The following is a 22,867-nucleotide window of genomic DNA, read 5'->3' as shown; positions in this document are numbered from 1 at the left end:
AGAAGGCTCGAAGGTTTGAGAGGGGTCTGAGGAAAGACATCCGCCGTCTTGTGGGGATGCTACAGATCCGTGAGTTCTCTATTCTAGTGGATAAAGCCACCATAGTTGAAACCGACCTTCGAGGAGACGAGGTAGTACGGGTTCAGGGGAAGTGGCTAGTATCTTCTAGTCCTCAGAGTGGTCCCCGGCAGAGTTAGTGGAAGAAGAAGAAGAGTTAGGGCTCTAGTTATTGACAGAACACCGAGCGGCCGAGTTCTCAGGGGGATCCACCCTTCGCACCATGCACCAAATGCCATAAATGGCATGATGGCAAATGCCGGCCATTCTAGGGTGTCTGCTACAACTGTGGTGAGACAGGCCACATGGCGAGGAGTTGTTAGGAATAGAGGAGGATTATGCCTGCACAGAGTCAGAATCGTGGGAGTAATCAGATGCCTCGAGGGAATTACCAGGAAAGCACGGCTCCGACGAGAGTATATTCACTTACTCCAGCAGATGCGGAACACGCTGGGAATGTGGTGACAGGTACCATGTTATTGCTTTCGAATAAAGCTGTTGTATTATTTGATTTGGGGGCAACCCATTCATTCATATCTGCTAGATTTGTGAAATTGTGTGGGGTTGAAACCCAACTTTTGGAGGAATGTTTGGCTGTAACTACGCCAACTGGAAGTATAACAATTTGTAGTAAGATGTTAGGAAACTGCCCGGTTATGATTTAGGAGAGACTGTTACCGGCGAATCTTGTAGTATACGACATGTCAAGTTTTGATGTCATATTGGGAATGGATTGGTTGTTCTCCAGTTATGCGGTAATTGATTGTCGTAGGAAGGTAGTAGTATTCAGACCTCCTGGGAAGCAGGAGTATGAGTTTGTAGGATCGTGTGTGCATCCAGCGCCACAGATTCTATCGACACTACAGGCGAGGAGGCTACTCTTGGATGGAGCTCAGGGGTACCTCGCTTGCGTGAAGGAATCGCTGTGGGATGAGTTGAGACTCAAGGACATTCGGATGGTCAGCGAGTTCCCGGATGTGTTTCTAGATGATTTACCCTGTTTACCTCCAGATCGTGAGGTGGAGTTTACAATTGAGTTGCTACCTGGAAATGCACCGATCTCTAAAGCTCGGTATAGGATGGTTCCAGCAGAACTTTGAGAGTTGAAGGAGCAGTTGCAAGAACTACTGGACCTAGGTTTTATTCGACCGAGCGTTTCGCCCTAGGGAGCTCCAGTATTATTTGTGAAGAAGACGGATGGGTTGATGCATATGTGCATTGACTATAGTGAGATCAACAAAGTGACGGTGAAAAATCATTACCCTTTGCCTCGTATAGATGATCTCTTTGACCAGTTGGACGGAACTCAGGTATTTTCAAAGATCGATTTGCGGTTAGAATATCATCAGGTGAGGGTTAGAGTGGAGGTGTAGCAAAGACTGCTTTCTGAACCAAATACGGCCACTATGAATTCTTGGTTATGCCATTTGGGTTAACCAATGCACCAGCAGTGTTAATGGATCTAATGAACAGGGTTTTCCATGAGTACCTAGATCGATTCGTAGTGGTATTTATAGATGACATTCTGGTATACTCGAGGAGTACGGAAGGGCATGTGGAACATTTGAGTTTAGTGTTACAGATTTTGCGGGAGAAGAAGCTCTATGCTAAACTAAAGAAGTGTGAGTTCTGGTTGAATCAAGTCACCTTCTTAGGCCATGTGGTGTTTGAGGGCGGTATTTCAGTTGGTCCCAGTAAGATTGAAGCTATGGTCAAATGGGCTAGACCGAAGAGTATGCAGGAGGTTCGGAGTTTTCTAGGACTAGCGGGTTACTATCGTCGGTTCGTAGAGGGTTTCTCTAAATTGTCTGGACCTCTGACACGATTAACTAAAAAGGACGTGAGGTATGACTGGACTAGTGATTGCGAGCAGTGCTTTCTCGAGTTAAAGCACCAGCTGGTTACTGCTCCGGTGTTAACCATTCCTTTGGGTGATGGGGACTTTGTGATTTATAGAGACACGTCTCTAAAAGGTTTGGGATGTGTGCTTATGCAACAGGGTAAGGTGGTAGCTTATGCTTCTCTGCAATTGAAAGAGTATGAGAAGAATTACCCTATGCATGACCTAGAGTTAGCTGCTGTAGTTTATGCCCTAAAGATCTGGCGACACTACCTGTATGGTGTTCGGTGTGAGATTTTCACTGACCAAAAAAGCCTCAGGTACTTTTTCATGCAGAAGAAGCTAAATATGAGGCAGACACGGTGGCTAGAGTTGATTAAGGACTACGATTGCACGATCAGTTATCACCCAGGAAAGGCTAATGTGGTAGTAGAAGCGTTGAGTCGGAAGTCAGAGCATGCAGCAGTAACTGCAGTTGGTGTATGGTGATCACTAGGCTTTCATTGCTAGCTTGGTGATTCAACCGACCTTGTTTGAGCGTATTAAAGCTGCGTAGGCTAGTGATGCAGGGTTAGCTGAGATTGTGGAGAAAGTGCAGCAGGGTTTGGCTGCGGGTTTTAACATCTCTGATAGAGGTGTGTTGAGATTTGGGACCAGACTGTGTGTTCCAAACAATGAGGAGATCAAAAAGACGATTCTGGAGGAAGCGCATTGTTCTTTATGTACGGTACATCCTGGTAGTACAAAGATGTATCAGGATATGCGCGAGTCCTTTTGGTGGTCTGGTATGAAGAGGGAAATTGCCCAATTTGTGGAGCAGTGTCTAACATGTTAGCAGGTGAAAGCTGAACATTAGAGGCTGGCAGGGCCGTTGTAGCCCTTGCCTATTTTGGTATGGAAATGGGAATATATTTTCAGGGACTTTGTTACCGGATTGCCGCTAGCGCTTCACGGGCAGAATGCTATTTGGGTTATTGTGGACAGGTTGACGAAATCTGCTCACTTCATACCGATGAAGGTTAGCTATCCTTTGAGTAGGCTAGCTGATATGTACGTGCATGAGATTGTGAGAATGCATGGGGTACCGGTGTCCATTGTTTCAGATCGGGATCCAAGGTTTACTTCTCGATTTTGGAAGAGCTTGCAGGAAGCATTGGGGACAAAGCTTACTTTCAGTATAGCGTTCCACCCCCAGACTGATGGACAGTCGGAGAGGACGATACAGATCTTGGAAGATATGTTACGGGCTTATGTATTGGACTTCGGTGGTAGTTGGATTCAGTTTCTGCCGCTAGTAGAGTTTGCCTATAACAACAGCTTCCAGGCTAGTATAGGGATGGCACCGTTTGAGGCTTTGTATGGTTAGAGGTGTTGATCTCCTTTGTATTGGGATAAGGTCGGTGAACGGTAGGTTTTAGGACCTGAACTCATGCAGTAGGCGTCTGACAAGGTAGGTTTGATCTGGGAGAGGATTAGATTAGCTCAGAGTCGGCAGAAGAGTTACACGGATATTCACTGCCATAAGTTGGAGTTCGAGGTAAGGGGTAAAGTATTCCTTAGAATCGCTCCGATGAAGGGAGTGATGAGATTTGGAAGGAAGGGCAAGTTGAGCCCGAGGTATATTGGACCATTCGAGGTCATTGAACGAGTGGGTCCGGTAGCCTACAGAGTTGCACTACCCCCGGCACTCTCGAGGGTCCATGATGTATTTCACGTATCCATGCTGAGAAGGTACGTGTTGGATCCATCTCATGTTATCAGTAACGAGTCTTTAGGACTTGAGGATACTTTAGCGTATGAGGAGATACCTGTTCAGGTTCTGGACCATAAAGTTTAGAAGCTTCGTACCAAAGAAATACCGTTAGTAAAGATATTGTGGCGAAACCACGAGGTTAAGGAAGCTTCTTCGGAGCTAGAGGTGGAAATACGCCGGAAGTATCTATAGTTGTTTGAGTAGTATTTGAATAGCTAGGTGGTATGAGTATGTATGTATGTAATCCTCTGTTATCATATTGTATCTAGTGGTCAGTCTCAGGGAGAGTCCTATAGTATTGTGAGCTCCTGAGACCGTGTATGCATGTGACCACGGTATTCCTCTGCCATAAGTGAGGGCATGTATGTATGTATTGTAATGGGGCTGCGTATAAATGGCTGCCGTATTCTCTAGAGAATGTATGTATGTATTGTAACGAGGCTGTGTATAAATGGCCGCCGTATTCTCTAGAGTATGTATGTATGTATCGTAACGGGGCTGCGTATTAATGGTTGCTGTATTATCTAGAGTGTGTATGTATGTATTGTAGGGGGACTGCGTATAGATAGTCATCGTTTCACTTTAGAGTATGTATGTAGTAGTATGAATATGATTGTAAAGAGAGATTGCAAATTTCAAGGACGAAATTTTTTGTAAGGAGGGGAGATTATAAGAACCCGAACTGTGAGATGTGGGTTCATTACGTAAAAGAGGGGTAAAAATGAAAATTCAGTAGACTTCGTCGACAAGGCCATAATTCGTCGACGGAGGAAGAAGGATTTTTGTCGACGAAATTCAGAGGTTCGTCGATGAAGAAAAGTCGAGAGGCGGAAGTTGGAAATATCAGGATTCGTCAATGAAATTCAGCCTTCGTCGACGAAATCCCTGAAGACTTCGTCGACGAAGGCACCAATTCGTCGACGAACCCCCTTGGGTCAAAGGCCTATAAATTGATATTTTGGGGTTGCTTAGCTCCTAAGTTTTGAAATCCTCTCTCTCTCTCTCTCTCTCTCTCTCTCTCTCTCTCTCTTCGATTCCTTCGCCGTTTGTCGCCGGATTCACAAATCCAAAGTTACTGCGAGGATTAGTGAAGGATTCTCTACGTTTCTATTGGATCGGAATCTCGTTTTGAAGGATTTTGGGTTTTAGGCCAAAATGAAGGTAAGACTCGGTTTTCATTTCTAATTCGGTATATGTATAGTAGTACGGATTGTAAGTATGTTTTTTACTATGGTTTGTGGGTTTCAGAGTCTCGGTTTGTAGTTTTGAGTGAGTCTTTGCATCATTGTTGCAAAACTCATTGTGATTGATTAATATTGATACTTTGTTTCAAAGATTGTTTGAAAATATGTTGACCTTATAGGTTACACCCGGTTTTGATAATGACAAATATTAGTAATTGATGACTATCAAGTTTGTGTGCAGGTCTATATTCTCAAATTCTTTGATGGCACATGAAGAAGAGCATGAAAACCCTAAAGATCATTTTGTGTTGTAGTTCATTATTATTCAATTTGGGTCTATAATAGTAATTAGGGAAAATGATCTGTAATAATCAATGCTTTACTTGCATGATAGGGTAGATAAACTCAAATGACCATAGGGGATCCAAATGACCGTAGGGCACCCTTCGGTCGATCGATGCCAGATTTTTTTCGTATCCTAAAAAAGACCTAAAACTGACCCTAGGATCCACATGTATGCATAAACATATATGCTTATATGGATAGGGTGATTGCATAAGAAAATAAAATCGAAATGCATTAAAAATGCATGTTCGGTCGACTTTATCTTCACAATGAAAATTTGTCGGTCAACCGAATCGGTCACCGGGTCAACAGTTTGACCACTGCACGGTCGACCGAACCTTGCTCAGTTCAAATCACACGGTCGATTGAACTCTCTCTCGGTCAACAGTTTGACCATATGGTTGACCACACCTATTGCTTAAGCCAACCCCCTAGTTGACCGAGTTCCCATGTGTGTTTGGTCAACTACCTAGTTGACCGAGCCACTCAGTACAAATCCACACAGTCAACCGAACCGTACTAAAATGGAAAATCGCCCTTAAGACACTAAGTTCGGTCGACCGAACCCTCAGTTCAAATTTCTCCTGGTCGACCGAACTTAGTCACTTGGTCAACAAAACCTCACATTCGATCAACCGGTGCTTTTGAGTTGGATATTATTTTTTACTGCGGTTAAATTTTTAAATAGGGTCAATTATTCTAAATTTTTTTTAAACATTCTTAATAATACCCTATATGTCTTGAACAGTTATATTTTTGGGAAACTCTATGTATACCCCTTCATTTGCAAAAATTAGCATTAGATTAGCAATAATAATTAGCAAATATCCTCTGATTTTCAAAAAGTCAAAATCTCATATTCAAGCCATATACTACTCCTCTTACTCTTTCATATTGCAAATACTTCTTTGTAAGAGTATTCTTGTGTTTTATCTCATTAAGCTTAAACTCTCTCTTACTTGTTCTGATTGAGATTTATTTTTCATAGAGAGTAAGCTTCTAGTTTTTCTAAAGGACTTCGTAAATAAGCATTCCGTAGAAAAACTTCTTAGAGCTTCTGAGTTTTGCCTTTTCATTGCAATACTCAAGAGTTCATATTGTATTTTGGTTGTGAAGTAATATTTTACAAATCGATTGCAAATATCTTTTGTGGTTTATTTTGATAAAAATATTTGTTGAAGGTATTTGAAGTGTGCTTGAAGATAAATACTATTTTACAAACTGATTTCAAATATCTCTTGTAATTTATCTTGAGAAAAATATTTTGAGATATTTGTTAGCATACTAAAGATCTTTGTTGTTATATCTTTTGATTGATATTATCATCTTGATACAAAGATCAAATAAATTTTTGCAAACCATTTTTGAATATCTCTTGTGGTTTATATTGAGAAAAATTATTTGTTGAGATATTTGAAATGTTCTTGTGATCTTTGTTTGTGCATTGTGATTAAAATTATAGTTTGACACAAAGATCATATCATTTACACTCTCACGTACTGATTGCAATATTGGTATAAATATTTAAGAGTAGACACTTAGACTACACTGAGCTTATCAAATCCTATCTTTTGGTAGTGTATTGATTATACGATGCATATTGTAGTACATATTTTCTTGTGAATAAGCATATTTTCGTGTACAAGAATTTCATATCATTTGTTGTATTTTAGGCGTGGCCCTGAAGAGGGAGACTAACCTTGTTGAATAGTCCTGAATTGGCTTAGACCTCGTTAGGAAAGTTGGGTGCGCCATCTTGGTAAGGTGTGTTGGCTGAGGTCAGCCTTTTGATTTGACCTGGTTGTAATCAGTGCTGCTCCACCCGTTAAGTGAGCAGTAGTGGAATCTTTGTGCTGGTGCGGCCAAGGAGGGGACGTAGGCAATTTGGTCGAACCTCAATAACATATTGCGTGTATTATTTACTTTTCTTCACTTTAATTTTATTGCATGTGTGTGTTTATTTAATGATCGCATTGATTGACCCTAGGTTGTGTAGTACTGTTGTTAAATCGATTGACCTAGGCGATAATTTTTAAATACCCAATTCACCCCCCCTCTTGGGATTGCACCAAGGTTAATAAAATACACTATAAGTCTTGATTGTGTATTTACATCAAACTGAGTGTTAGCACACTTCATTTGCACTGAGCATAAATTCTATCATCTGTGTGTGCATATTTATTTGAATGATATTGTGGTACATATCTACTTGTGTAGAAGTACATTTGTTTGTACGCAAAAATTTATTTGATTATCTATTGTATTCTCGACGTGTGTTCGGAAGAAGGAGACTTGGCCTATGAAAAGTCCCGGATTGGCTTTGACCTGATTAGGGAAGTTAGGTGCACCATCCTAGTAAGGTGTTGTATTAGGTGCCACTCCACCCGTTAAGTGAGCCGTAGTGGAATCCTTATACTTGTTAGCCAAGGTGGGGACGTAGGCACTATTGGCCTAATCCCGATATCATATTTGGTGTCACTTTTACATTTCCTACATTATATTCTGCTTTGTGCTTGATTTAATTTCCCTTCTGAATATATTGCATATCTGATTGACCCGATATTATATCTGATTGAGAAATACTGAAATTTTGGTACATGTACTGAAATCTGTTTAATATATCATATCTGAAATTTCATACATACTTAGACTGTCACACCTCGAACCCGAAAATGGGACCATGGGGTGAAAATGTAAACCAACCAGTCCCTATATCATACAAAACATCCAAGATACAGAGCAAAGGATAAGGGTTTGAGACCGTGAGGTTCCCAGGCACCCTATACACATGCAACACAAACAGAACATACGCAGTGAAAATAAGGTCATTCTATTAACATACAGTACCATACTAGAGTCTATACAAGGATAGAATCAAGGTTCCATCAAACAACGTACAACTGGGTGCCCAACACATCTCAAAATGGCAACCCACAAAAACATAAGTCCTAGCACTTACCCAAGCACTGCCCGCAGTACACTACCCACTATGCTTCCAACCCAGGACACTAGTTCTGGTTACTTGAAGGACCTGTAAAAATGTATGTACAGTAGGAGTGAGACACGTCTTAGTAAGGAAGAACACATGTTATATCGATGTGTGGCATTTGAGTGCTATCATGATGTAACATACACATAGTTAAATGCAGTTCCAATACTAATTTCACAATAGTGCATAGATGCACACACACACATGATCAGCAATCCCGGTGTTGTCATACCCATCGGTCCGAAGCTGGCCCGCGACATACAACATTGGCCCGTAGCCAACCCACGTAACACGGTGCCACCGGCACATGGCTAGTCCCCGACTCCCATGGCATCATACTGACGCTAAATTGGTGGATCCACACCCTTCAATTTGATCTGCTAGAATAGGCTCACGCCCTCGGATATAGAGTCTAACACTCTACCAATCTATGACTAGCGATTTCATACGCCCTCGAATATAGAGCCAGACACTCTCAGTACCTGGAACAATTCGGAACAACGTTCCTACTAGCATTTCAACTAATCACACACACATGCATGCTCATATAGCCAAACAAACCACACCTATTTGTTAATCTAAAATCATGGTTTTCCAAACCAATACAGTTTAAACAAGTTAAGGCACGACCATCCCTATAACTTAGTATAAATCAACATATACATTTGGTTTTCAACAAAACAAGGGATACAGCCCGTCGCCCCCTTTTACCCAAAACTGTAATCACCCATAATTTTTCCTGTTAGTTCCCCCCAAATGAGTAGCCAAAACACACACAGGACCATGAACCACAGTTCTATTGAGTCCAATTTCAAAAATAATCGATATAAACACAATTCCCCTTACCTTTCACCCAAATAGCAAATCCCAAACTCTAAGGCTCCTAAACAGTGAATAGAGTTCCAAAACCTACAAATCACAGTACAGAAGATACTCACAACTCCGTCCTCTACCAAACTACCAGATCAGAAAAGAAAATCCCGCCTTACCTCAATTTAAAATCGAAACCCGAAAATCTCCGAAACAGGATTCTGATCCTTAGGTTTTGTAGAGAATCCTTCCACAATCCTTGTAGTAACTTCAGATTAACAATTATCATGATGAACAACAAAGAAATCTAAAGAGAGGAAGTGTAGGGAGAGTTCTAGAGAGATAGAGAGAAGATTTTTAGTTTTCTTAGCTGAGAAGTAAAGAGAAATGATATTTATAGCCCTTTGACTGGGGCGTCTTTGTCAATGAAATGGTGTCCTTGTCGATGAGGTCATATAGACAGCTCGTTGACGAGATGATGGATTCGTCAACGAATCTTGATATCACCGGTTTCCCAAAATCTCTCAGCTTCTCCTCGTCGACAAGCCTTTGAACTTCGCCGACGAGACTTACATGGACTTTGTCAATGAATCCTGACTTCGTCTACGAAATATGCTAAATTCCCAATTTGCCCCTCTCTTATTTATTTAAACCCATATATCACGGTTCGAGTTCTTACATAGACTGTCCTTAGGTTTTGTAATATTGCTGCTGGATTAGTTGAACCTAGGAGGAAATTTTTTAATCTCCAATTCACCCTCTCTTGGGATTGCACCAAAGTCAACAATGTATATATTACCCGACACTCTTTTCCCCTTCATCACGGTCAGAACTCCCTTGCTCACCTTCATTGCCACACCTTCGAACTTGTAACTAAACTCGTTACAACACAAGGTGCCTAACGAAACCAGATTCTTCCTTAACTCTAGTATGTGCCTCACATCACACAACGTCTGCACTACACCGACGTACACTCTGATTTTGATATTCCCTATCCCGATTACTTTGCACGCAACATCGTTCCCCATTAGAACGGAACCAGAACTAACCAATGCGTACGTAGTGAACTAATCCTTGTTAGGCATCATATGATATGAACACGCCGAGTCCAAGATCCAAGAATCCACAAACTCACCTAAACTTGATGAAATCGATAGTATATCACCATCATTAATCTCGCAATCTCCTTTTTCTATTACATTCGCCATTGTTGATGAACCTTATTTGCTTTTAGCAACTCCCTTCCTCCTTTTTGGACACTCGAGTTTTATGTGCCCTCTTTTCCTGCACTTATAAACACCGCACGTCCTTCTTCCTGAACTTGGACCGAGCCCTATGGCTACTCGATCCACCTCGAAAACCATTCCTCCCACGACACTGATTCAGTTTTGCCACGAGCCCTTCAACATGTGAATCCTCATCGTTAGCCTTCTTCCTTTGGTGGAATCCCAGCAACGCACTCGTGATGTCTTCTAACTCCAAGGTTTCTTTTCCCCAAGTTGGCGTTGTAACAAGGTTTTCAAATAAAATGCAACATAAAACTTTATTTATTTACACTAAAATTTATATAAATTTAAATTTAAAACTTAAAGTTCAAGTTTTCAAACATAAAGTTAAAATTAGAATAAATTTTTCTAATTATTTCAATGAGTCCAATAACCTAAACAACGGGCTTCATTAAGAAATGAGAGGTTTGGGCTTGTGACAAAAATGCAATAGATTATTCTGTAAATCCAATATGTAAAGAACACGTATCAAGATATATTAGTTTTTACGGTTTCATATAACTTTAATTTCTCTTATAAATACTCTTTATGACCTTTCTTTCTCTAGGGGGACTTGACTTGGAAAAAAAAATGAACCAAAATCTAAAAGAAAGGTATTCATGCACAATCAAGTTTTCATTTTTTGATAATTTCAATGGTAAAAAAACATTCAAATTTCTAATTGATATTTTGTGATCAATTCTTCTTTTAGATATTCATTGCTTAAGATCAAGCTTGTAGGCATGAAATTTGGATATAGATCTATCTTCCGATTAAATGTCAACTTCGTCATTCAAAGTATTTATCATTGCCTGAATTGAGAACATGATTCTTGAGTCCTCAAATTGCAGATGTTATAAAATAGATTGAAAGTCAAACAAATACACTTTCTCTAGATCGTCAAATTGATTTCTAGGAATATCTACCGTTGTCCCATTGGGAACATGCTACTTGAGTCTTGAATTGGCACATCTTATTAAACATATTGGAGAAAAAATAAATACACCTTCCGCTAATCATTAAATTGATATTTTGGAAGATTTACCACTACCTCTTTTTGGGACACGCTTCTCGAGCTCTTGAATAAAAAGATCTAGTCACATAGATAAAAAATAGAACAAATACATCTTCCGTAGATTGTCAAATTGACTGTTCGAAAAATCTACTATCATCTAGTTCTGGAACACGCTCCTTGAACTCTTGAATTGACAACTTTTTTAGTGGAGATCGAAAATCAAGGGAATTTTTTTTTTTCATTGTACAAATATATAGAGATTGTACTCATTCTTTTATTCAATACAAATTTTAAATATTTGTAACAATTGTTTTTGTTTTAATTCCAAGGCATGAATTTTGGCATCACATACACTAATTTACCTATTTATAAAATTATTAATAGTGTAAATCATTTTGGGAACAAAAATATCTTTATATATTTAAGTAGGATAAAAAAATTCAAAAGAATTTTTTTTTTTTTTTAGAAAAGGGAATCCATGGATCTATCCACACATTTATATTCTCCCCTTCACCCATGGGGGAGCATGCATCCTGCTTTATAACTTCTTTGTTCCTTAAAATTGTCTCCCAAATAAATGAATCAATTTTTTCTTCTTCAACATTCATGAATTCATTTCTCCTGCAATATTTGAGCTTTAGGAGTTTAACCCCTTTGGCTATTTGCCAACTCAATTTGGCTAGTAATGCTTTGTTTATGTCTTTCATTAATCTGAATCCCATGCCTCCATTCTATTTATTTTGCAGAGATAATTCCAACTGTTTAGATGTAAGTAATTCCTATCATCTTTGGATTTGCCTCACTAGAAGTCCTTGACTAGCTTGTCCCAATCATTACAAAAGCAATTAGGGAAAGAGAAAACAGTCATAGTATAAGATGGCACTGTCAATATCACTGATTTGATTAAATTAAACCATGAATAATGTTGGCGTTTCTTCTATCAACAATTTTACTAAAGAAAATACCTGATTGTTTCTGTTTATCTCCTAACTAGACCATTCTCCAAAGTAATCAAGGGCCTTGCATTCTGCTAATTTGCTTGGCAGAAAATAAAAAATATCATCTGCAAAAAGGAGGTGGCTAGTTAGCTCTCTTTATGCCTTGTAATTCACCCTGTTCTTCCTCTTTGTTGCACCTCCAAACCCAAACTAAAGAGGAAGGGGGAACTGGATCGCCTTGCCCTGGATTGCCTTGCCTAAGTCTTCTCTTAGGTTTAAAATTCATTCTTTGTTAAGTTAGGTTTTATGGTCTTTCTTATAAAGAAATTAAAATATATATATTTTTTAAAATTTAACTTTTTAATGAATCATTCATGATATGGTTGATGATATGTCTCTTGAATAAATTAAATTTTTTTTTAAAAAAAAGTAAAATTAAGGTTTTCAAGTTGGTTTTTATGATTTTCCTCCCAAACATATTATATCTTTCAAAACTCTTATTGAAATTAAATTTTTGTTTCTGGAACTACAGATGACTTCATTCCTTTTAAAAGATATGTAAGTAGTCTACTTTATAGATCTAGTCATACCAACCAAATACCAAAAAGTCTCTCTTTTGTTTTTGGAACTACAGATGATTTCATTCCTTTTAAAAGCTACCTAAGTAGTTTACTTTATAGATCTAGTCATACCAACCAAATACCAAAAAGTCTCTCTTTTATTTTTCTTTTCATTTTTATAATTGTTGTGTGATTATGTTCATTTTGAAGATACATTAAATAGTAAGATATTTATGAGGTTAAGACTCTATAAATTATATGAAAGGTTCTTTTTTAAAAAATAAAAATGTTAAGAGCTAGAATATTTCTGAAAATGATAATCAAAAGAGAAAAAAGTTGTAGAGGATGTTGAGAGGTAGGATTGGTTCGGAGGCTCGTGTGGAATACAATCCAAGACACGTAAGGTGTGGCGGTAAGACCCACTTAAACAAACTGTTGGAGAATTAGCCCCACGAGGGAGAAGGTGACTTCTATTCAAGGGGGAGCAGTTGTAACGCACAAGTGAGGAGCAGTTGGAACTCACAAGTGAGGGGGCAATTGTTGAGAATTCCACTTGTGAGTTTGCCCCACATTGGAAAAAGTGAGTGGATAATGGATACTTATATACATGGTTGTTGGGCTTTTGTGGAGCGTAGTTGCGTTAAATTTGGATGATGACCTGACCTTTCTTTAATGATAGATTTCTATCCTAAGGCTCAGTCCATGAGCACTGCGGCTTGGGCCCAAGCTGTACTCGTGGGGGTCCGGGGGCAACGTCCCCAGGAAAATTTTTTGGGCCCGTTTTGTAGCCCATTTAAAACCCTTTGCACATCATATAAAATGATTGTTTTTTGGGTGATTAGGGTTATGCGGTCACGCTTCGTGAGAGAGCGAGAGGGAGAGCATTGTATCGCTGCACTCTCTATATTTTCTTCCCGATAATAGTGAAATCCCTACAACCCCGTGGACATAGGAAAAATTTCTGAACCATGTAAATACTATCTTGTGAGTGTGATTGATTTTTTCTTTGGCGTGTATTCTTTTTTCTATTTTGTTTCTCACAGCTTTCGAGAATTTGTTCTTAATTCCCAACAACTGGGTCCAAGACCCAATAGGGTTAAGCTTTTGGGTCAAGTTAGTGCTAACCCATGTGTATCAAGCACACCTATGGTGTAGAGACCCGAACCCATAAAATAAGGAAAATAAGTAAGAAAAAGGAAAAAAAAGGATTTCAGTAGGCTTCATCGACGAAGTCAAAGATCTCGTCAACGAAGGCCCTTCAGCACTTCGTTGCTGAAATTTAGAGCATCGTTGACGAAGAGATCCAGAATGTCTAAAAATATCAAGTTTAGAGTTCGTCGACGAAGCCCTTCCTTCATCGACGAACGACCTTGTGTGGTTCATCGACAAAGGCGTCATTTCGTCAACGAATTTGACCGGGTCAAGGGGTTTATAAATAGGATGTTTTGTTTGCTTCTTCATTAAGAAACTTAATTTCTCTCTTTCTCTCTCTAGAACTAGCACCCATACTCCCTCTCTCTTTTTGATTCTTCGTCATTCGTTGGCTGTTTCAACGAACGAAAGTTACCACGAGGATCAGAGGGCGAATCTCTACAAGTCTAGAGGAGTAGATTCTCGAACTCGGGGAAAAAAACTAGGGTTCAGTTTTCGAGCGTCTCGGGTGTTTTCAAGAAATAGGTAAGGGGATTTGTTTACATCAGTTATTTTTGAAATTTAAATCGGCAGAACTGTAGGTTATGATATTATGTATGATATGACTGCTTATTTGAAAAATTTCATCAGGTGGAATTGCTGGTTTTTTGGTTTTACGATTTTTAAAAATCTAGGGTTTTGGGGTATTGCCTCAGTTTTCTTTTTTCTTAAAACTCATTTATTTGTACTAAACTTAAGGTAGGAGATGCTTGAAACTCTTGTTTTCAATTTAGATGATATTTTCTGAACCATCTACTATACTAATGAATATTAACCAAATAAGCGTGGCATGAGATGTTGAATGGAATTATTCTGAACTTAAGAAATATATGTATGAGATATGGGAACAGGATTTCCAAATTGTTATCAGAAAATGAAGAAAATAGATGTCAGTTAAATACTAAGAGCTATATGTACCAGGGTTAAACCAAGAGTTGTGTGTGTCGATTTATACCAAAGAATGAATGATTGAATGAAACTATGAAAGATATTGGAATTGCTTAATTGATTTATGGAATGAAAACAGATTATTGTGCTTTTGTTATAAATTGTATATATGATATATGAAGCGCTTGAGAAAACTTATTACCAAGAGAGCACGATACTGATGCTAGAAAGAGAGATTCAGTGCAACCACATGTTATTCTTGAGTGTGGGTATCTAGATAGTCGATTTGGCACGAAGGGCCACTGGTTGATTACGGACCAGGGTGGTGTAGGCCAAGTTGGACTAGAGAGAGTAGCATGACTAGCTTGGTGATCCCAGGACTAGATTAGAGCATTATAATCGCACAACCCGTACCATGGGGGAAGTAAATGGTGTTGATATGATGTTTCAAAGCTGAAATGAGTTCACTATGCATATACATGATTTGAAAACAAAATGGGCAAAGTTACAACTTTGAGTACCGAGCCAACGGATCATACAGTGTATGGGCTTGTACCCTACCCCAACCTCGGGGACATTTGCTTGTAATGAGTCAAATTATCTTAGGCAAGAATTATATATATATCTTCTATATTATAGGTTTGTGAACGATTTAAATGTGTAACTATTTTCTATTGGAATAAACTCATGTAGTCACACACTGATGTAATATGATCTACCTTATTGAGAAGTGTCTCACCATAATATACAAATCTTATTTCAGGTCCTGCAGGAAACCAGTTCTAGCATTCTAGAAGGATTCAAGAGCGTAGTTGTTTTATTAATGTATCTAAGTTTTTGTATATGTATTGGGCTTTGGCCAAGTTGTCTTTTTGAAGTTAGAAACTCTAGTAAGTTTTATTAGATGACGTATGTTTTTCGCTGTGTATGATTATGCAGATTAGTATGGAACACCAGATTTCCCTTATTTGGGCAGGTCATTTACAGTTGGTATCAGAGATATGTATGTTATGTATGTATAGTATCACTCCGAGCCCACCTAGAGGGTCGTGGCGTTACATATGGACTCCTCTGGTGTTAATAGAGGGGCGGTCGATTAACCTTTGTAGGCAATCGATTGCCTAATCTTGAAACTTGGTTTTCAAAAGTTGTTCATATTTTAACTATTTCTTTCAAAAAAATTTCTTTAAAAAAGGGGAGATATACACACATACAAAAGATAAGTATGATAACTACTCGTAAAATGAGTGCTATAAGGTCGTAGTTCTTTGAATTCCAAATAAAAGGGAATTTAAGAAATTATCTTCTCTACTCACAAAAGTGCTTTTGAATTTAATATTTTTCAAAAAACAAATTTCTTTATTTTTATTTTTCAAAATTAAAATAAAGTTGTGACTTTGTTTTTTAAAATAAATAGATAAGTCAAAAAATCAATGATTCAATTGCCTATACTTATTTAATTTGTAAATAATCATTAAAAGATTGACAATCAAACCATACAAACTTAGTGCCAACAGTGCTCAAGAATAGATGGCTTATAACTCTTCAAAATTTAGACTTCTTAAATATCTTGTAACATAGTTGATTCAACTCCTTTTTGTTTTTCTCTTTTCCTAGTACTTGTAGTTAGGGGTGTGCAATCAGTCTGTTTGGCCAATTTGGTCAATTAACCAAAAAAATTTGGTTAATTGTTCATCATAACCGAATCGACCAAACTACCCTTCTTACCCAAACTTTACTCAATCTGTTGACCTAATGGGTAACGCCCGATTTTGATAATGACAAATACTCAGGTATTTGATGGCTTTCAAGTGTAGGTGCAGGTTCATTTTAGCAGATCAAGTAATGGTACATGAAAGCAAAGCATGAAGACCAAGAAGATTATTTCTTGTTATAATTTATATTATATGGGTCTGTAATAGTAACTAGGTATATGGTCTGTAACAATCTCTGCATGTCATGCATGTAGGTAGTTTAAGCTCAAAATGACCGTATAATGACCATAGGGGCTGAATGATTTTAGGGCACCCTTCGGTCGACTGATGCTAGGTTTTTGGGCGTACTTGAAAAATTTTAGGTTCCTACACATGGTGCACAAAGTCCCCATAATCACTTACATTATCAGGGGAAAGAATTGAAATAAAATTGAACAAAATATGGTAAGTATGTGAGAGGTCGGGCGACCAAACCTCAGGAGTTCAAAACTCCTCAGGCGCCCGAACTGCTGGAAAGTCAGCAGTTTGACCAGGCTTCAAGCTACTGAACATAAAATGACCTTATTGCTCTCAGACGACCGAACCCTTAGAAGGTTACTTTTCACCAACTCGGGCTGCCAAACTTTTTAGTTCAAAAAGGGCTCGGGCTACCGAACTTGTTAGTTTGGTTAACCGAACTTTGATTTGAGCACCTAAACTGCGCGACAAATGTTTTTGACTTTTGTTCAGGCAACCGAACCTAGACTTGGGCGATCGAACTGTTTAAAAATATTTTTTTAACTGAGTCTATTCAGGCACCCGAACCTTAGACCGGGCACCCGAACTTCTCAGGTTAAATTAATTTTTACAAGGGTTAAAATAAAGTAAATTGGGTTTATTTTCATAATTGGTTTTAAAACAAATTTAATAATTCCTATAAAGTCCCCAATGATTATATTTTTGTCTTGGCCTATATATAGGGTTTCATTTGTGTGGATTAAATGAGATTAGCCAAAAATAACTAGTAAAAATCATCTCTATCACAAAATCTCATCTTGTCCAAATACTCTCAATTTTTCTATTCCCTTGATACATTTTAGTATTGTGAGAGTATATTTGTTGTGCTAGTGTATATTAAGTATTCCTCATACTCCCATTGCTTTGCTTGGTTGATTAGTATTGATTTTGGGGAGTTTAACGTAGGTTTATCCCACAGATTTTCATACTATAAATCTTGTGTTGGGATAACCTAGTGAGCTTAGGATATTTGTATCTTTGTTGCAAGTGTCCAATAGCTTGGTTTTTGGTTGTACAAAGATATTTTCTAATAGGTAAAATATTTTCAAACTAGTACTGTGCCTATTTCATTGAAGAAAATCTTCTTGAACTAGTTTTATTATTTGATTCATATCTTTGGAATACTGATTTGCTATTGATTTGTGCTTTACTTAAATTCCAAGGTATTGCTTGTTTAGGACACTCTTGAACATTATTGTGATCATATCTTGTTGAGTGTTATTTGCACATATATACACATCACTGAGCTTACATTTATCTACATTGTTGATGTGTATGTGATTGATTAAGTATACTACGCATATTGGGGTACATATCTGCTTTCCATGAAAACACAATCACTGTACCAACTTGATTAAGAAAAATAATGTTGTATTTCCAAGCGTGGCATGAAGGGGTTTGATCTAGCCTAGAAGGATCAAGTTGGGGTCAGCCCTGTGAATTTGACCTAGGGCCTTCTCCATCCCGCAAGGAGAGTTTGTAAAGGTTGAGGCCAGCCCTGTGCTAATTTACCTGGTTGTATTAGGTGCCGTTCCACCCGTTAAGTGAGCCATTAGTAGAATCCTCGGGCTTGCAAGCTAGAGGCGGGGACATAGGCACAGTTGGACGAACCTCGATAACATATCGTGTGTCTATTTATATTTTCGTACTTTATATTTATCGCACGTGTATGTTATAGTGTGAATGATGCGCATCATTTGAATTTTTGCATATTATATTTATCTGCGCATTTGAGATTGTACAGAAAGACCTTAAGTTGTGAATGTACTGCTACTATTTAGATCAAACATAGGAAAAAGTTTTAAATTCCAATTCATCCCCTTTCTTGGGAATACACCAAAGATAACACAATCAAACTGAATTTTTGGTTAACCGAATTTAGGTGAGTCAAATTATAATTAATTATGAGAAAAAATATGATTGTATCCTTTCAATATTTAATTATTCATTGTACAATAATTATGGAACCCTAAATATAAATTATATAATTTAAATTTAATTATTAATTAATTATAAAATTTGATTAACGAAATGTAATTTCTTTATAATCGAATCGAAAATCAAATAACTAATTTCACCGAAATATAAAATCGAATCAAACTGAATTAAAAATTAATCGAACCGAATCAACTAAATTTGTTTGATTATTTTGATTAATTCGATCGAATTATGCACACCATCCCCAGGGTGTGGTTCAGGTGGTAGTGCGGACTGCGAGAGTACCTTTCACGAGATCAGGTGTTCAAACCCTCCCGGGTTCGTTTCTACCCCTGGACTCCTAATTTTACCTTTTGGAGTTGTGGGATCAACTTCAAGGGGCACAGGATTAGTCACGTGGACCGTAAAACAGACACGTGGAAACCCGGTGCGTTATCCAAAAAAAACCTCTTTTTACTTGTATGAAAAAAGTAAAGCCATAAGAGTAAAAACTAAAACCTGAGGGGAATTCATTTAATTTCTGAAAAGCTAAGGAAATTTTCACAATTTTCCCTTTCCAAAGCACTCTGCCCGACTTCATGCTCCTCTCCCCGCTGCGTATCGCCTTGCTCGCTCAACCCAACCCTCAGAAGAACTTCTCATCGTTCATTACCACCCCCGAGCACTCCCGTTGTCGAATATGAGTCTGCTTGGAAATACGATCAGATCGAGCATGCTTCGTGGAATCATCAAGCCAAATGCCAGCCTCCCTTCGCTGCTGCGCCAATCGCCGAGATCTTTCTCGACTGAAGCTGAGCACCCTCAGGGCTCCCCCATCGATCCATTTCTTCAAACCCCAAGCACAGGTATTTGCTATTCTCACTTCTTTTGCATTTGGGCATCGTTCGCAGGGTTACATATAATATTTCCCCAGAACATTGTGGCTAGGGTTTAGGGTTTTGTGTTAGACAGCTAAGATCCTCTGTGGCTCTAATTTGCCTAGAGGTCTTAAATTTTGATTCCTTGCTAAATTTATCTGTGAAAAAAGAACAAGAAATTATGAGATTATTGTAGTGTTTTGGAGTTAAGTAGAACCGAAACCATTCTGTTTTAGCTTTTAGTACAATTTCAAGGGACAAAATTATCTTTAAGATTTTACGCAGATGCATTAAGTAGAGCTGAAACTGTTCAGTTTAAGTTTTTAGCATCAAGTCCAGGAACAAAATTATCATTTATATTTTAGGCAGATTCATTCGTTCAAGCACAAAAGTACACATGTCTAACTCCATTCTCATGTCTCTTCCCAATCTATTATTTTGAAACTAATGGGATAATGTGGCGTGTGTGTCTTTGTGTGTTTCTCTGCTCTGCTCTGCTCTCTCTCTCTGTGGCAGGTCTGGTTTACGGGAGATTAGTTGGTATTACGAAATATACATTGAAGACAGACATTATCAATATGCTCGAAGGATGCAATTTGAGTATCGAAGATGTTAAAGTTGATTACAACCGCTCCTACGCACCGGTTAATATGTAAAGTCCACCTTTTATCAGTTTGGGGATCTGCGCTTTATTTATTTGATCAGTTGACGCCTTATAAGGGGGGAAAAAAAATCATCTTCATAGATTTTGCTGCTCTTTTCTGTCTTGTCTATTTATTTCCTGAAATGTTTCTGTAATAAGTTTTTCTGGAAGTCGATTAAAAGTGAGAAGTTGAATTGATCAATTTCTATGCTTGGTGTGGGCAGCATCTTGTAACTTCTTTTGTATCAGTTGCTTCTTTCTGCCTACTCATTCTTTAATGTAACTGCCATTTTTAAACGTAATTTGCAAGTTACTCAAATATTCCATTTGTTTCTTGAGCGCAGGATGCTGCAATTCTGTTCCCGGGATGCGTATGATACTGCTATTAGGACTATTAACAGGAGGGATCGGTTATACAGACTAGAGAGGGTAATTAAGCAACTGTAAACACATTTGCCAGGATTCATTTGGTAGTGATCTGTTGTCTACATGAAAGCCTTTTCAGGTTGATAACATTGATCCTTTGATTATAGGCTGATCGGTCACAGTGGGATATGCTTACACCATATGATGGGAAGTATGTAAGTAAAAGTTTTGGATCTAATACTCGTTTTCTTTTTGTTAATATTTGAAGTTTAGCAAAATTGTTCTGAACTTGTCCATATCTATTTTTATTAAAAATTTCCTTACTATGGTGTGGTGATTGCCTGATTGGTCTGAATATTTATAGATTTATTTTTGTTGGACGCTGGGGAGGGAGGGATACTGTTGGGAAGCTATTGCCTTCTGAGCTTGAGAGGACTAACACATTGAGGATTTAATCAGGTGATTAATTGTTTTACAATGCTATGAGTTTGAAGTCAAGGGAGACTAGATTTGCTGAGTCTATCACACAAGAAGTGGTTGAAGTGTTGAACTTGTATAGATTTGTGTGCGCGCGAATGAGTGCTGCATGTGTGTGTCCTTGTCAAGATGAAACTAGCGTAAGTTTATGGATCTACGATAAGAGAAGAACTCCAACAAAATATTGCTTTGTTGATTGAAATCATTTGTCAACATGTTTATAGGAATCTCTCGAGTCTTTCAGGATTGTAAGCTGCAGATTTTAGGATCGTAATTTCATACTTGAGGTTGGTAAGTGTTGCACATTCTAAACATGGATTTAATACCTCTGTTTTTTTTTTCCTAAAGTTGTTGTTGCTAGGAATCCCTCGCAATGCGCTTCAAGATGATGTAGAACGCTTCCTCTCTGGTTGCGAATTTGATGCATCCTCCATCCAGATGTTTGTCAGGTTTGTGCTAAGAAGTTGCAGGAAAGTACACTCGTATTTGTTGTTTGTGGCATTTTTCTTCTAAGTGAATCCTTTGGAATACCATTGCAGGCCAATGTTCCCGGACAGCATAAGATTGGCACTCGTGCGTTTTCCTTCGCAAATCCAGGCAATGAGTGCATTCATTATGAAGAACAGACATTTCTGTCTCAATAACCAAATTTTGGTTCGAGTTCTTCAGTGATAGGTCCCCTCCCTCATTGTCCTTCTTTGCCTTGCTTTAGATACAGGATGAGACACCAAGCCTAGGCTTTTCAGAGTGACATTTAAATTATAATTCTGTGGTTTATAATGGCATGTATTTTGGAACTTTATTTTTTCTCCAATGGTTCCAACAGGGCTGCATCTGGAACTTGTCTCTAACTCCTCTAGGAGAGATTGTCGAGTCTAATTTCAAGTTTTCTAGCATGTTATTTGTTCTAAAACTGGAATTTTGGCTGCTCCAATACATTGAAATGTGCTCAGCTTCCATGTGCTTCAGTTGGCTGTTAAAAAGGAAAGCTGCATAAAGATTAAAAAAAAAAATAATTCTTGAATGTAGTCTTTAATTATTTGGGATTTGGGTAATCAAGTGTATTTCCCTTCAATTGATCATTAAGATTATTTGGAATTTGGAGAAAACATTAAGAGTATGTTTGGATCAAGAATTTTATCGGGGAAAAAGGAAAGGAAATTAAGATTAGGAGGAAATTTTTTTTTTTCTTATATTTTTATTTTCTATTTAATATTCTAAAAAATGAACCTGTCTTACTATGATAAAAAAATTAGGAAAAATTAAATATTAATGATGTAAAATTAATGATTTTGTTTTATAGATTTGGTTTATTTTTTATTTTTTATATTTTTACTTTTCTTGATAGCCAAGTATAAAAATGCGGATTCCTTAAAATTTTTGTCCCTAATATTTTCTAATTTTCAAATGGAGCCTATGGAAAATTTTGAGGAATTTATATTTTTCTCTAATGAATAAAAAACAAGATTTTATGCATCATGTGCATTTCATTTATATTAATTTTTAAGTAAAATAAAATAAAATTATTGATTAGTATTTAATATCAAGAGAGTATAGCATAAAGTTAGTTAATTTTTTTTAAAAAAAATTCCTTTTTTTTTTTTCTTCCAATGAAATCCTTTATCAAAACAAAGTTAAGGGGCACTTGTTTCGGGATATCTTTTAAGTTTGCCGTAGCATCTCATTCTTTCATTTGTTTGAGCATGAAAATCTTATGCGGTGAACACATGTACATTATTGGAAATGTAAAGATTTTCATG

The 22,867-nt window shown here is 37.7% G+C and overlaps 1 protein-coding gene across 1 annotated transcript; it reads left to right on the top strand.

Annotated features, from left to right (window-relative positions):
* Positions 1–19,275: 19,275 nt before the first annotated feature.
* Positions 19,276–22,020, top strand: LOC131160363 (uncharacterized). Its single transcript, XM_058115985.1, has 6 exons — positions 19,276–19,609; positions 20,138–20,273; positions 20,609–20,693; positions 20,798–20,845; positions 21,456–21,556; positions 21,647–22,020. The coding sequence occupies exons 1-6, from the start codon at positions 19,444–19,446 to the stop codon at positions 21,777–21,779; spliced, it is 669 nt and encodes a 222-aa protein (XP_057971968.1). The 5' UTR covers positions 19,276–19,443; the 3' UTR covers positions 21,780–22,020.
* Positions 22,021–22,867: the final 847 nt, after the last annotated feature.

The sequence above is a fragment of the Malania oleifera genome, chromosome 7 (assembly GCF_029873635.1).
Source record: "Malania oleifera isolate guangnan ecotype guangnan chromosome 7, ASM2987363v1, whole genome shotgun sequence".
Lineage (NCBI taxonomy): Eukaryota > Viridiplantae > Streptophyta > Magnoliopsida > Santalales > Ximeniaceae > Malania > Malania oleifera.
This window is presented reverse-complemented; position numbering and strand designations above follow the sequence as displayed.